Below are 16,193 nucleotides of genomic sequence, written 5' to 3'. Positions count from 1 at the left end.
CATTGTAAAGCTACTTGCAAGGTAACTTCCTTCACCTTCCTTGTTAGTTTTGTTTATGGCTTCCACACTATGGTTTCTAGAAGGCCTCTTTGGGAAAACATCATGGATCTCAACACAATTGTTGCATTGCCTTGGATGATTTTGGGGGACTTCAACAACATCCTTAAATTTGATGAGAAAAGTAATGGGGCGGATGTCACCCCTTATGAAATCAAAGATCTTACAAATTGTTGCCTTCAAGTGGGTCTAACGGATGTACGGTCTATTGGTTGCTTCCTCACATGGACCAATGGCTCGGTTTGGAGCAAAATAGATAGGGCTATGATCAATGATATTTGGGTGCAAAATAGGCCACATATTGGTGTAAATTTTCTTCCCTCCGGTTGTCTTTCCGATCATTCACCTTGTATTGTTTCCGTTGATGATTGTGTCGGTAGCGGTAAGAAGCCTTTCAAGTTTTTTAACATGTGGACCATGCATGAAGAATTTCTTGATATTGTGCAAACTTCTTGGCGTGTTAATGTACGGGGGACTAAACAATTCGTTCTCTGCAAGAAGTTGAGGAAACTCAAGGTTACTCTCAAGGAGCTAAGTTCTAAACACTTTGGTCACATTTCGTCGAGGGCCAATGAGGCGAAAAGTGATTTGGAGGCTGCCCAAATTCAACTTGAAAATCAGCCCGAAAATCTGGAATTTCAGCTTTTTGTTAAAAATCTGAGGAAAAAAACTGTTGGGTTGTGTGAAGCGGAGAGGAGCTTTTATTATCAAAAGGCTAAATGCATCTTCCTTAAGCAAAGTGACAAATGTACAAAGTTCTTTCATTCCATTGTCAAAAGGAACTCTAGAAGGAATTTTATTGCTACAATTATTAAAGAGGATGGGGAGTCTTCTACTTCTCAACACCAAGTTGCTTCGGAATTTGTAAAATTCTATACTTCATTGCTTGGTACTTATTGCCCTTCTCGGCCGATTCAAAGGGAGATCATCACTAATGGTCCGTTAGTCTCATTGGAACAAGGTAACTCTTTGATCCGGGAGATTACTTATGATGAAGTCAAAGAAGCACTTTTTGATATCGGAGATGATAAATCTCCCGGTCCGGATGGTTACACTTCTTGTTTTTTCAAGAATGCATGGGGGATTATCGGTGATAAGTTTGTGGGCGCAATCATTGAGTTCTTCTCTTCAGGGAGATCATCACCAATGGTCCATTAGTTTCATTGGAACAAGGTAACTCTTTGACCCGGGAAATTACCTATGATGAAGTCAAAGAAGCACTTTTTGATATCGGAGATGATAAATCTCCCGGTCCGGATGGTTACACTTCTTGTTTTTTCAAGAATGCACGGGGATTATCGGTGATAAGTTTGTGGGCGCAATCATGGAGTTCTTCTCTTCGGGTTCTATGCTCAAACAACTCAACCATTCCGTTATTGCTTTGGTGCCTAAGTCGGATCATGCTTCGCATGTTGGGGATTTTAGACCTATTTCTTGTTGTAACGTGATCTATAAAGTGATCACCAAAATTCTTGCATCAAGATTGAGGCCTATATTGGGAGATATTGTTGATCAAGCACAAGCCGCCTTTATTGAAGGTAGAAGCATGACGGAAAATATTCATCTTGCTCAAGAGCTTATGAGGCAATATAATAGGAAGAGAGTTGCTCCGAGATGCCTCCTAAAAATTGATATTAGCAAAGCTTTTGACTCGGTTAGTTGGGACTTCCTCAAAAGTGTTCTTGAAGGGCTGAATTTTCCTTTGACATTTGTTCAATGGATTATGGAGTGTGTTACCACTCCGACATATTCGGTTGCTTTGAATGGAAGTATGCATGGTTTCTTCAAAGGCGGGAAAGGCCTTCGGCAAGGTGATCCACTTTCCCCTTTCTTGTTCGTGAGTTGTCTTGAATATTTTTCTAGGATGATCAAGGATGCTACAAATGATAGTGATTTTAATTATCACCCAAAATGTGGTCCCCTCAAGATAACCCACTTGGCTTTTGCGGATGACTTGATGCTTTTTGCAAGGGGTGATGCGATGTCCGTTGAAATTCTAAGCAATTGCCTTGACAAATTTGGTTTAGCATCGGGTTTGAAGATCAACACCACAAAATCCAGCATCTACACAGCTGGAATTTTTGGGTATGAGCTTCAAACTATCATGGAAATCTCAAAATTTTCGAAAGGGACTATGCCTTTTCATTACTTGGGTATTCCACTTGCATCGGAGAAGCTCAAAGTGAGTTCTTATGCACCGTTTCTTGAAAAAATAGCGGGTTATATTGGAACTTGGAGTTGTGCATCCTTATCCTATGCCGGCAAGTTAGAACTCATTAGGGTCGTGCTTCAAGGTGTTGAATGTTTTTGGCTTTCTATCTTCCCCATTCCGGCTACAATTATTTCAAGAATTGTTAGCCTTTGTCGGAACTTCCTTTGGGGATCAAAGAAGCCATTGGTTGCATGGAAGAATCTATGCCTTCCGAAAGTGGAAGGGGGCCTTGGATTGAAAGACTTGAAGACTTCGAATTTAGCATTACTTGTCAACAAGAAGAAGGACACCTTATGGATTAGATAGGTTCATCATGCTTATCTTAACGGTACTTGTATTTGGGAGGTTCGTCCCAAAAAGGATCACTCCCCACTTTTCAAGAAATTACTTGAAATCAGGGATTTTATTTCTGCTAAGGAAGCTGCCCAGCACACTGTGTTTTCAAGACAGCAACATGAAACAGTGGCTCATCATTTTCAGATTGATCAGGGGGGTAACAGGGACACATCGACTGATGGTAGGGCATTAAATCGACGGTTTTTTGGGGCTGGGAGTGCTCTGCACGACCAGAATTCTGGCCCTTCATTTAACAGCATTTCTGGCCGGCAGACAGCTTTGTTCAGTAGGCAGTTTTTTGAATCTTCGACTCAAAATCTGGGTTGTTCTATGCATGATAAATTCTCAAAATCTGAGCTGTTCTATGCATGATAAATTCTCAACAAAAATTGCCTATGATTACTTTAGGCATAAAGGTACTTTGAAGCCGTGGGGAGGAGAAGTTTGGAAGCCGTGCATCACTCCGAAGCATTCTTTCTTGCTTTGGTTAGCAGCCCAATCAAAGCTACTAACTAAAGACAAACTACTCTTCTTGGATATTGATCGGAGGTGTGTTTTTTGTGGACTTTTTGAGGAAACTTGTGACCATCTATTCTTTAAGTGCTCCTTCACTTCCTCATTATGGGGGAGCATTAGGAGATGGCTTGGCATCACAAGATCTATGTCTACACTTGCCATTGCGCTTAAGTGGATGAAAAAGGAGAATCGTGGAACTTCGTAGCTGACCAAGACGAAGAGAGTTGCTCTTGCTACCACAGTTTACTACATATGGCTTATAAGGAATAGGAAGATTTTTGAAGACCTCCCGGCCGACTTGGATTCTATTGCTAGAAGGATCAAGACACACGTATACAAAGTCATGTTTACTTTATATCCGGATGTCTTGATTCTTTTTGAATCCTTGGCCGTGGATCATTGATCTCTTATGTATTTTTGCCTTCTTTGTGTCTCCCGGGTATGCCCGGAGTAGTTGTTTTGGTTTTGGATTTTGATTTGCCCGGGAATGCCCGGTGTACTTGTACTTATCATTGACTTTGTTTCGCCCGGGTATGTCCGGTGTACTTATATTTTATTTGGATATTGTCTTACCCGGGTATGCCCGGTGTATTTGTACATGGTACAGTTTTGATCAATATATTCACATTTACCGATCAAAAAAAAAAAAAAAAAAAAAGAAAAATTAGTGTACAATTCCATGTAGTGCCATAAACCAACGAAGTGTACAATTTCCAACCAAAAACATGCTAGATTTATGAGCTCTTCACCTGCCCCACAATTACAGTAATATCATCAAGCTTCCCACCTGTCAAATTCAAAGGAGAATCCACAATTAGTACCAAAATGATTGGAACTGAGAAAAATTATTGGAACTGTTTTCAATTATTTCATGCCCGTTAACTTCATCCCCATTATTTTCTTCCACCAAGGAACATCAAAATCCTGCTCAATGAGATGATAATAGGTTACAACTCGATAGCATTTAACAAAGACTGTAGATTTACAGCCATGGAGATGAAGTTATGCCTACATTAACTTACCCTGGCTCTAGCCTCCTGTGAATAGGGTGAGTCGAATTTGGAATTTTGTGAATGATCATAAGCTAGATTAGCCAATGCCTTTGCTGGCATCAAAACCATACCAGTTAGAAAACGAAGGAACACAACTACAAATTTTCAATAGAACAGTGTAGATTTTATATACCAGCATCAGCACTGTTGTTGTAAGAGCCAACTACTGAGATAATTTCACGAGCAAAAACATTATCGAAAAGCCCATCCGAACCCATAACGACAGTATCCCCCTCCATTATCTCGACCGTGGTCACCTGTATTTCAATATAAATGGCTGATAATGAAGGGTATAAAAAACAGTGCAGTAAAAATAAGACCAGAGCTTTATAACTAACTACACAAGGGTGCATGGAAATTTATACCGTAGCATCAAGGTATGTCTGACCAACAGCTTCCGAGCTTAACTGGTAAGGACAGTCGAAATAATGTTCTTGTGGGGATGTGGAAAATACTATCTGACCTATAATTAGGAAGTGAAAATGACAAACATTGATTCTCAACAAGAAAATAATAGAAGCCTAAATTAGGATATCCTTAGAAATGGACGAGAATGGAAACAACAGATGTAAGATGTTACCTTTGCGCACAACGTGCAGGCCGCAGTCCCCGACATTGGCAATCTTCATTGTCCCATTTCTCTCCAACATAGCAACAATTCTGATAGGCAAATGGTAATGTAAGGTTATAACAGAACATAACATAGGATACTAATATAAAATTGTATGTGCTTTCAAGAATTGTCATGGATGACATAGTAGAAGAACTCACGCAGTAGCTGAACCAGTAGAAGAGGTAGCAGCATGTGCTTTCTTTATCAGAGTTCGAGGGTCATACTGAACCTACAAATCAAGTATATATAACGAAAAATTATTTCCCTACACAACCAGTGCAGCACGCACCATTTAATCATGTGTCATGGGTTTGGAAAGGTTTCACTCCTTCATCAGGTATAACAAATCTGGCAACAGAGTCCCTTCTAGGATGTCATATCGAAAAGTACTGCTGCTTTTTGAGATCTTGCAAAATTTCAAGGTGATGGACTCCATTGACTCGAGCTCACATACAGGCACACTTAATACCTTGTACAAACTATTAGCTATATGTATTAACTCAGCTACAACGAGGATAACTTTAAGCTTGGATTTTTCTTTCTCATATCATTCTAATTGGTCATCAAACTTGTACAGTAAGTTCTTCAAGTGAAAAATATATGAAGAGTCATGCTCTCAACATTTTGTTACAGTATCACCTCGTTTCGGTGGAAAATTGTATTGAAGTTATCTGAACCCCAATGCATGATTATATTTGGGTAATTGCTCATGATGCATGTACTAAGAGAGGCATTGCACTCTAGGAAATTTTGGGATCTTCAGCAAGTGAGAATCCCGTCTTCAATTTTTTGATTGCTCGTCCAACGTTTTTGACCTTTTATCTTCAAGCTTCAGAGCACCAAGTGGATAAAGCCGTATTGGTCATCAAAGAATGAAATGCTAAAAAAACTTAGCACATGTCGTTCCTTGGTTTTCGCTTATAAGTTCTTTGATATTGAACATACTGATCTCCCACTTTTATGTTGTAACAACTGGAGAATGGCTCTTGAGGTATTCTGCACGCTGGTCCAAATTTCTTATGCATATATTGTACAATTTGTTTGGGTAATGCACTCTTAATTTTGAGACGATTGGTATTAATTTAAGTGCAATGAAAAGCTAACAGTAACACTGAAGCGTATTGAACCAACGGATCTAAAAACTTCAAGCTATTAGACACAGGACCAACAGCTGCAGCCTAACGCGATTATGTTCTGGATTTCCTTGACTAAAGCATAGCAAGAAGGGCTTGCTTAGACAAAATTGTGTATGTGTCTGCCTTTGTTGAATGATATGAACAAAATGAAGATACTCCATTCGAATATATTCTGGTCATAAGAAATCATAAAAGAATTACCTCCTCATCTTCGACAAGATTAGAGGCATGAGCCATCAATTCGCGTGAAAATAATGCAGGATTCACATCTCTTTCAGCCCAACTGCAAGCGCAGAAATTCTTATAAACCTATCGATTAGAGCTATCTGCCATTTTTTCATATTCTTGATGAAAATTCATAATTGATATATAGTAAAACAGAACAAATTACCCAGAAACACCATCAGCAACAGCAATTACTCCACCCTTATAACTGCTAATAAAGAAAGCATCTTCCCCTCCTTTCTCAACCTTCAGAAAATACACAGAGGAACAAGAAATTCTGTGCTCAAGTTGCAGAAGAAGAAGAGCCCATTTTGCATCATAGAAGAAAATTAAAAGGGCAAAAGAAAATACCTTGTTGGGATGTGGAATGAGGTGGGTTCCAATACTTAGGAACACTCCTCCCCCTGAACTATAAAACATTAAGCACTAAAATTCAATGCAATGGATTTAGAAATGTGAATAAATTAGGAATCAGAAGTGAGTGAAATGAATGGCTATACCAAACAGAATTGGAATCTGATGGTGCAGAGCATACCAACTTCTTCCTTTTGTTAATTGAATGTAATTTCGGTGAATTAACTGTTGAAATGGGTTGTAAAAATGTCTTTGTACAAGAAATACTGCTACAGAGCTTGAATAGAGGAGATTCCATTGCCCTCTCCACTTTCTACTCACATTCACAGACGCAAAGCAATTGTAGCCAGGGATTGTGGGTTTCTCATTGGTCCACGTCAGCAAAAATTAATTAGATTTTGCCTAGTTTGATAAAAGATTATTTATTTATTTATTTTTGAGAAATTATTCTTTGAAAAATGCTTTTTTGGATTGGTGGTTAAAAAGTAGTTTTTTTTTTTATTTGCTTGAAGAAATCGATCCATCATAGACTACTTCATCTTTCTCCAAGTCTGAATCCGACTCTTTCTGTCTCCTTCAAGCATTCTATAATTGTGATCCCACCATACTGCTACTGCAGATTTCAAACGGAATGCAACCATTTTAACCATCTTGTCCTCTGAGACATTCATAATTTAAAAGAATCTTTCAAGCTCTACCAACCAATCCAAGAAGTCATCAATCTTTATGTTTCCAAAGAACAGAGGAATGTTTGCTTTAATTCGAGATCGAGAATCATCAAAGGTATTTTAGATTTGATGATTAGGATTACGCGGCAATACTTTGAACTCCTCATCTGACTCCGATTCACTTAGTTCTATTGCACCACTCCTATTATTTCCCCTTCGAACTACAGGCTCAACAATCCATTCATTGTTGATTGTCTGTTATTCATTCTGCCCATTATTTCCAACACCCGCCAGAAAACAGTTGACGAATCTCTTCAATCTGAGTAGTAAGACAGTCAAGTCGTCGATTTGCTATATCCAAATCTTCCCTAGTAGCTAGTACATCACCCAAGTTTATGAATAAAAGATATAGAGAAGAGAAAAGCCTGCTCTGATACTGCCTGACACATGATGAAAGCGTGGATAATAATAAAAGTGTCTAGTTCGTAACACACGAACACGTGTTTACTCGAATTTAGCTCGAACAAACGTGTTAATTATTTGGAATCCACCAAATAAATATTGGAATTCACAATAATTAAAAAACCAAAATATCTTATTAATAAATAATCGAATGATTAAATTGAACTCTGAAATATTGTACAAAGCTCTTATATATATATAGGCAAAATTATCCCCCTAACCTTATTAATATAAGGAGTCTAAAATAAGGAAACTAATAAAATCTTAATCTAATTAAAATTCATATTCTAATCAATAAAGAAATTATAACCCAAATTAAATAAAAGATAAAAGTCCTATCACAACTATATTTAAAAAAAATAAACATAACTAGAAAAGATAGAGCTAAACACAAGTTTAATGTAGGAAATAATGTTTATCTTATTTCTTTCATTTCTTAATTGATTTTGGATATTCTATTGGTATTGTCCCGCATTAGGAAAGTTTTGTTTATCGTATTTCTTTAATTTCTTTATTGATTTTGGATTTTCTCTTGGTATTATCTTGCATTAACATACCAACACTGTTAGGAGTATGACTCAAATAGGAGTTTTTTGAAGATGCGTATTCGACATAGACTAGCAGAATATTAACCTAGGGTTTAAGGAAATTAAATTGAATAAGGAAACAAAATCATGTTGAAATTGGGTCTCCTAATTGTAATATATTTTCTTGCTTTTTAGGACTCTTATGGGGTTGGCCTGTAAATACGATGCTACTTTGGTAAGTTTGTAGAGAGTAACATAGAAGTAGTATTGCTAGTCTGTCTTGTATTCTCCATATTGTTGAATTAATAAATATCATCCTTTGCCTTTCTTTTTTTTTTTTTTCCCCCTTTTTTTTTTTTTTTAACCTTTTTTTTTTTTTTTTTTATTGATCTTCCATTTGTACTTTTTCGACCTGAGGCAAAAGACAAGGATAGAAAGAAAGGTTTTTGCATGCAATGCACAGGCTTACATGTGTTTTACCAAGAACTGAGCTATTTAATTCGTTTCTCGGTTTAATATTTTAAATTGAGGATGACCCATCTTCAACTTTGCAGCTTTTTATGTCCCACTACTACTTCATTCTTCACCTATTTTTTGATAGATCTTCCATTTGTAATTTTTTGACCTGAGGCAAAGACAAGCATAGGCTTAAATATGTTTCACCACGAACTCAGCTGTTTATTTCGTTTCTTGGTTTAATGTTCTAAATTGAGGAGGACACATCTTCAACTATGCATCTTTTTCTGTCCCGCTACTTCTTCATTCTTCACCTATTTTTTGATTGATCTTCCATTTGTACTGACCCGAGGCTAAAGAAAAGAATGGAAAGGTTTTTTCAAGCGTTGCATTAACTTGTGTTTTGCCAAGAACTCAGCCATTTAGTTCGTTTCTTGGTTTAATATTCTAAATTGAGGTCAACGCAACGTCAACTTTGCGTCTTTTTCTGTCCCCATACTTAATTCTTCACCCATTTTTTGATTGATCTTCCATTCATACTTTTCCGACCTGAAGGCAAAAGGCAAGCATAGGAAGGTTTTTTCATGAAATGCATAGGCTTAAATGTGTTCTACTGAGAACTCAACTATTTGGTTCGTTTCTTGGTTTAATATTCTATGGTTGACCCTCTCCAACTTTGCATCTTTTTCGACCTGAGGCAAGAGGCAAGCATAAAAATAAAAGGTTTTTTTCATGCAATGCATAGGCTTAAATGAGTTTGCCAAGAACTCAGCTATTTAGTTCGTTTCTTGGTTTAATGTTCTAAGGTTGACCCTCTCCAACTTTGCATCTTTTTCGACCTGAGGCAAGAGGCAAGCATAAAAATAAAAAGTTTTTTTTCATGCAATGCATAGGCTTAAATGAGTTTGCCAAGAACTCAGCTATTTAGTTCGTTTCTTGGTTTAATATTCTAAATTGAGGTCGACCCATCTTCAACTTTGCATCTTTTTCTATCCTGGTACTTCTTAGTTCTTCACCTATTTTTGGATAGATCTTCCATTTGTACTTCTTTGACCTGAGGCAAAGTACAAGCACAGAGAGAGTTTTTTCATGCAATGCATAGGCTTAAAGGTGTTTTACCAAGAACTCAACTATTTAGTTCGTTTCTTGGTTTAATATTCTAAATTGAGGTCGACCCATCTTCAACTTTGCATCTTTTTCTATCCTGCTGCTACTTCGTTCTTCACCTATTTTTTGATAGATTTTCCTTTGTACTTCTTTGACCTGAGGCAAAATACAAGCACAGAAAGAAAGTTTTTTTTCATGCAATGCATAGGCTTAAATGTGTTTCACCAAGAATTCAACTATTTAGTTCAGTTCTTAGTTTAATATTTTAAATTGAGGTCGACCCATCTTCAACTTTGCATTTTTTCTCTCCCACTACTACTTAATTGTTTAGCTATTTTTCTATCGATCATCTATTTGTAATTTTCGAGGCAAAATACAAGCATAAAAGGGGTTTTTTCATGCATATAAATGGAGCCCTAAATCCAAGTTTATTTTTTAATTTTGAGACTCATAAGTTTTGCATTCCTTTAATTGAGTCAATTAGCCCCTGTTTGATAGTCATTGTTTGGGAAAAACAATTTTTTGAATAATAATTTTTAAGAGAATGCGTAGTTAAAAGGTAAGAAAATTTTTTGGATTTATGCATAATATTTTATATGTGAATTGTGATTGAAAATGAGTATATAAAATAAAATAATAATAATAAAATAAAATAAAATATTTCAAATAATGGTCGTCAAACAAACAGGGGCATAATCTGCTTTTGCTTTTGCATATCAGGAACAAATCACCTGTTCCCTTTATATGCTGTGTGAATTTTTGTTATTGCTGTCGGCTAATACTCTTGACTTCATCCTCTGAGAATGTGCTCATTTTCTGGCCAATAATAACTTCAAATCATTTTCCTCTTTATAAATAATTTCTTTCGGCCAGATAGTTCTTACTTATTTTCACTTTAATTCTTTCAAAATTAATTATTATTATTATTATTATTTTTTTTATGTAAAAGCTTTAGGTAGCGGTTGATTTGCATTTTCATTTTCCATTTTCATTTTCAAAACGATTTTTTGTTTTCCCCGAAAACGGCCCGTTTTTCGCATTTTGAGCGTTTTGACAATTTATAACTGAAAACGCTCAAAATGATAAAAAATCGTTTTACATTTTCAGTTATAAAATTTAACTCGTTTTTGAAAATACGTTTTCGAAAACGACGGACCAAACGCGTTTTCCACGTTTTCGAAAACAGAAAACGAAAAATGATCCGAAAACGGCAAATCAACCGCACTTTCAACCTACCCGGCATGTAGAAATTTTGAATTCTTCAATAACTCTTTGAAACTCTTGAAGCCTCAAAAGTTCCTACTTTAATTTCATTTTAACGGGAAACATTTTGAAAAGATATGAATCGCTGAAAATTAAACTCAGTTGTTTCCACTTTTTAAGTATTGTCTATTACTTCATCATATTCTGAAGGACAAATTTTTATATTGATAATGGGGGAAATATATATTATATATTTCCAAAAAAAATGAAAATGGATTAATGATCCTTGAATTACGCCACAAACGGTCCCTTCCAATTGAAAGTGCATGCACAATCAAATACTTTCAACAAATAGAAAAAGGAAAAGTAATTATTAAACACAGTGGACTGTTGAAATATCAAATCCTAAATTAGGCCCCGTTCGGCTCCCATTCCCCTTTTCATTCTTTTTCTCTCTTATTTTCAACCACACAATCTTCCATAAAATAATATTACACGCAAATTAAAAAATTTTAATTCTTTTTCAACCATAAATTTTTCAAAAAAACATTTTCCAACTATTAAAATTTGGAAAGAATGAGAGCCAAATGTGGGCTAGGTAATCAATGTTGAAGATAAAATCTCTCTCCTAACTCTCAAGGACGACAATGATTTGAGCTGGCTCGTGGGTCTTATGGGCGGAGTCAAGCTGCTTATGAGTCGACTTATTTTTAAAAATTTAAATTAACAAATAAGTAAAAAAAAAATCCAGCAACTTTTTTTTAAGGAAATTAATATACTAAGTCAAAAAATGAGGTCAAAATAAAATGACCACAAGTTCAAACTAGCTGGTTCTTGGGCCTCATGAGCCATTGGCTCAAGAAAAAATGGTGAGCGGAGCTCGACTTAGTCCATGATTTGTCCCAAAACGAGTTCGAACCATCCATATATTGAGCTTGGACAAGTCGAGCTCATTTGCCACCCTTCTATAAGAGTTCAACTTTTTGGATGAAAGAAATTCACACGATATCAAAATTGACAAAGATCTTGAATTTGAGTCTCGTCGTATCTTTATTGTAGGCCTGGACATTTTAATCAAAACCAAACCTCCCGAATTGAAATCAAACCAAGATCGGAGGTTTCAGTCCAATTCCAAAAAATCAAATTTGTAATCGAGAACTGAGAATTGACTGGGTTCGGTCGATTCTTGGTTCTTGAACCAAAACAGTGAGTACTCGAATAGAACTAATTTTTTATTTTTGTCAATTTATAGGCTGGGTAAAAAAAAATCTAAATACTCCAATTTTGGTAGTAATTTGTATAAAACTCTGAATCATAACTCTAATCAAGATTAACTCCTACTTTTTGCCTCTCGTCTTACATTGGATTGTTGAATTTCAGATATTAGAACATGTAAATATTTTTATTTTAAGCTTTTTATGAATCAAAGCTAAGGTTATGGTGTAAATAGATGAATTGAAGTGTTCAATTTTTTGCAATTCGAGCTTGCTATTTTCTTGCATTATTTACAAAGTTAAGTGATTTTTGAACTTTTTAATAATGCGTGGCAATTGAATTTGATAGATTCATAGCTTGCACTGTGAAGTACCTTTCTGATTATTTCAAGTTCGTGATTCCATTTTTGAAATATAATTTTTCATTTTTATTCAAACAGAGTGAGTTCATAATGTAGACTACAATTTCTTGATACTACATAGCTATGTATTTAATGAGCATTTTTTATGTCAGTTCATTTTAGAAGTAGAAGAAATTAAGCATTGTTTATAATTAAATTATAGGCTTCATGTTTCACTTATGGATCAAATAAGATTTATTAAGAAAAATAATTTGTTCTCCAACTAAAATTTACATTTTTATGTTTTAATTTCTTCTCTTTTATTAAGTAGAGAAATCTCCAAAAGTCACTGTATATTTGAATATTTCATGATTTATAAAGATTTCTAAAAAATTTTAATTGAATCTTGTAATTTTTAGAAATTTTTTAAAAGTCTATAAAAGTCCTAATCGAATATATCTAAACTATTTAAATCCTCAGAAGTCTTTAAACATCCCAAACAAATGCACCTATTTTTTCTCTACTACCTCGAGTTATGTAGATAGATATTGAAATACCCTATATTCAAGTTGTGAACATGAGATAGCATGTTGAAATCAATGTAAATAGAACGAGAGTGTGTTAAAATATATAATTTGAACTTTTTAAACGAGGTGGAACGAGACGTGAGTAGAAAATGGGAGGTTGTCAGGATAGAAAAAAGACGGAGATACATGTTACTAACTCTACATGAGATAATAGGGTTTTGATGCATGTTACTGACTCTACATCAGATAATAGAGTTTTGTTGAAGTAACAAGAAGGCCGATAGCCTCCTTGTGGGACCCCCCTATTTGTGGGGTTTCTATCAAGGAGGCGGTCAGCCTCCTTATTTTTCTAGCAAAACCTGAGATAATAAGCCCTTGTTTTATTTCTATTATTTTCAAAATATATTTTTTCTCTCTTTGTTTCAATTGCAAGTTTTTCAATAAAATAATATTACAAGCGAATCCAAATTTTTTTCTTATTTTTTAATTACATATTTTCTATCGATCTACTATCCCAAATATATTTTTAGCCAAAAATGGGGCTCAAATAAATTATACTAAATAATTATGATTACTTGGAAGAATTAGGAGGTTCCAAAGTATGACCTACAAAGTGATGTTGGGGTGGTGAAGGACAATTAATGGAGTATGATTCTAGTGATCTTTGACTCTGAGATTTATAATTAAGAGTAAAGTAATCAGTTTTCATACTTTAATTAGCAAAAATGAGAATTAATTACAACTTAGAAAGTTAAAAACCATAAACATCAAAGGTGTCTTTTACCATCTCTCTCAATTCAGCAGTGAGATGATGACATTTTTTGAGTTTAATTTTTTTTTCTTTATTTTTTTGCGTAATTTATCCATTTGTAACTGTCGGCTTGTTTAGTTGTTTCTAGTTCTTAGCATTCACATAGAGAAATGAACACAAATGCCATGTTTACTACTACAAATTGGATGTGATTGGATATGTTAACCACCAAACATCTTATACATCTTTTTAATATTTAATCGAGTCTTGTCTTATTTAGTGTAATGTATAGCATACCAAATATGATAAAAGTGGTCACCGTAACATTCGTGAAAGACATATCTTTTTAAAAACCATCTTTACATAACTTCAGCAATGCATATAATTTTTTTACAGCAAAAAGATTTTATTTAGAAACTTTAGCAAAATAAAATAGCGGCTATGAAGGTTGGTATTTCTCCCACCCAAGTCTTATCTTGAAAAAGTTAGAGGCTAGGGGTGAGAGTAGCGTGGTTTGCCTCTCGCCCAACAAAAATGACAATCTAAAACCAGCAAGTAAGCTAAAAAATAAATTATTTCTCGTACAAGAGGAACACAATGGAAAGCGTTGTATTCATTTGGATATTCAAATGATATGTTTGGTGAAGTGAATTAAATGTGATTAAAAGAAGAAAATTTTGATAAAATAAATGTGATCCTCATATTACCTCCTCTGCAAAAAGAACCTCCAATAGAAGTAAAATTCAATAACAAAGAACCCAAAAAAAAATAATAGTAAAATCAGACATGAGAGACACAGAATAAGGATGAATCATAACAAATCTCATTATGCATTTGATGTTATCCCAAGAGATAGTTAGGCCTATGCAATTTGCCCATAAATCATATCAATAATTTGAAAATATTTTTATTGAAAATTAATCAAGAATATAGAAACACTATAATTAATATGACAAACATGTTGATGAGACCTTGTGACATATATAAGAAGCTTGCAATAATATTATAAAACATCCTTTCCATGTTATCAAAAGAAATAAATTAAAAGGTACATATTACCGACTAAATTTTTCTAAGCACGAGTCATATGGAAGGGTAACGGTAGTTAACCATCCACCAATGGCTTCCAAAAAAATTAACTTAGGTAAATTTTGCCTAAAAACTCTTTTAATAGGACAAAATATTTCTAAAAGATTATCCAAACATGCTAAAAATAAACTTCTTAATCTCATTAAAAAAAAAAAAATTATTTTTCAAAACTCCTGCCAAACATGTCCTAATTATTATACTATCATGAAAAGTTGAATTAGCAACGCTGCAAAATTAGTGGGGGAAAATTAGGCAAAGTCCATTGATTAATGTTAACATATTCCATGGGAACTGAATATCGTAGTCGGCACAAGTAGAAAGAAGGAAAAATACAGAATAAAAGAAAGCCAAGATTGAAAAAGTAAAACATACTACTAATTTTTGTTCCAACAAGTGTCTTCATATTACAAAAACAGCATATAAGTAAAATTCCTCTTAGGATGGACCAAATCCCATGCCATCATATAATTCTATAATTTAGTCTGTGGACTATATATGCCCAGTAGAAATGATACATATGGTCTCGCTCACACGTCCCATTCCTCCTATAAATACACTTCCACTTTCACATTTCTTCTCCCACCTTCTCTTAGATAATCACTCTAAAGAAACTCCAAAAAGACGGTTAGGGTTCGAGAAAACTAGAAACTTGATTTCGTAGTATAGAAGAATCTTTAAAGCTCAGGAGGGATAGCGCCGTGAGGATCTATATATTTTACATCATTAGTGGCGCTATCTATCCTGAGTTTCATGGGTTGTTCTTGCTTTTCTCTGGTTGTACTGCAGATACAATTACAAATTGAGGAGGAATCTTTACAAGTTGGGTATGTTTAATTTGTTCATCAAAATACTCCTTTTTTTTTTTCTTTCTTTCTTTATGGAAATATCAAAGGACTTCTTGAGTTAAACTTTTGACATGTTTTGCAATAATTATAGATAAATTAATAACCCTGTTGATTTCTATAGCTCAGACAAAATCATGACCTTTTTCACGAAACAAGAACAAGCTACATCATCCTGATCAGACACAAATTATGGCCCTCTTCACTTTTTATCTAAATTTCTTCTAAGATCACAAAATTCGAGGAAAAATATAAATATAGAAAGGGTTTTGTATGACAACCAGGCTACTGATCTGTGATCTGTGATATAATTAACCATGGTAACGATGCACACGAAGAGGGAGAGAGATACACACTCATTTTGGTATGCCTTTTCAATGAACAAGGTTGTTTAACCACTGCCCCGTCCTTCCATCAAGAAGTCGATGACCATTCATAGGTATTACCTTGACACCAGAGAAGAGTTCGACTCACTGCTTTGTTTCTGTCCCAGTTGATCCTGATT

At 34.8% G+C, this 16,193-nt stretch overlaps 1 protein-coding gene across 4 annotated transcripts; it reads right to left on the bottom strand.

The window, feature by feature from the left end:
• Positions 1-3,775: 3,775 nt before the first annotated feature.
• LOC111381416 (probable protein phosphatase 2C 26) lies at positions 3,776-6,814 on the bottom strand. Of its 4 annotated transcripts, XM_023005193.1 has the most exons (11): positions 6,648-6,814; positions 6,499-6,556; positions 6,314-6,393; positions 6,124-6,205; positions 4,945-5,015; positions 4,754-4,833; positions 4,539-4,636; positions 4,307-4,430; positions 4,144-4,226; positions 3,997-4,045; positions 3,776-3,908 (listed from the first exon to the last, which is right to left on the bottom strand). In XM_023005193.1, the coding sequence occupies exons 1-11, from the start codon at positions 6,797-6,799 to the stop codon at positions 3,856-3,858; spliced, it is 930 nt and encodes a 309-aa protein (XP_022860961.1). In that variant the 5' UTR covers positions 6,800-6,814; the 3' UTR covers positions 3,776-3,855. The 4 variants fall into 4 exon arrangements, 2 of the variants coding, with proteins under 2 accessions (XP_022860961.1, XP_022860962.1); XM_023005194.1 differs by lacking the exon at positions 3,997-4,045; XR_002700337.1 differs by lacking the exon at positions 3,997-4,045 and having other exon boundaries at positions 3,845-3,908; positions 4,144-4,221.
• Positions 6,815-16,193: the final 9,379 nt, after the last annotated feature.

This window comes from Olea europaea, unplaced genomic scaffold, assembly GCF_002742605.1.
Source record: "Olea europaea var. sylvestris unplaced genomic scaffold, O_europaea_v1 scaffold2302, whole genome shotgun sequence".
Classification (NCBI taxonomy): domain Eukaryota; kingdom Viridiplantae; phylum Streptophyta; class Magnoliopsida; order Lamiales; family Oleaceae; genus Olea; species Olea europaea.
The sequence above is the reverse complement of the archived record's forward strand: the minus strand, read 5'-3'. Positions and strand labels throughout refer to the sequence as shown.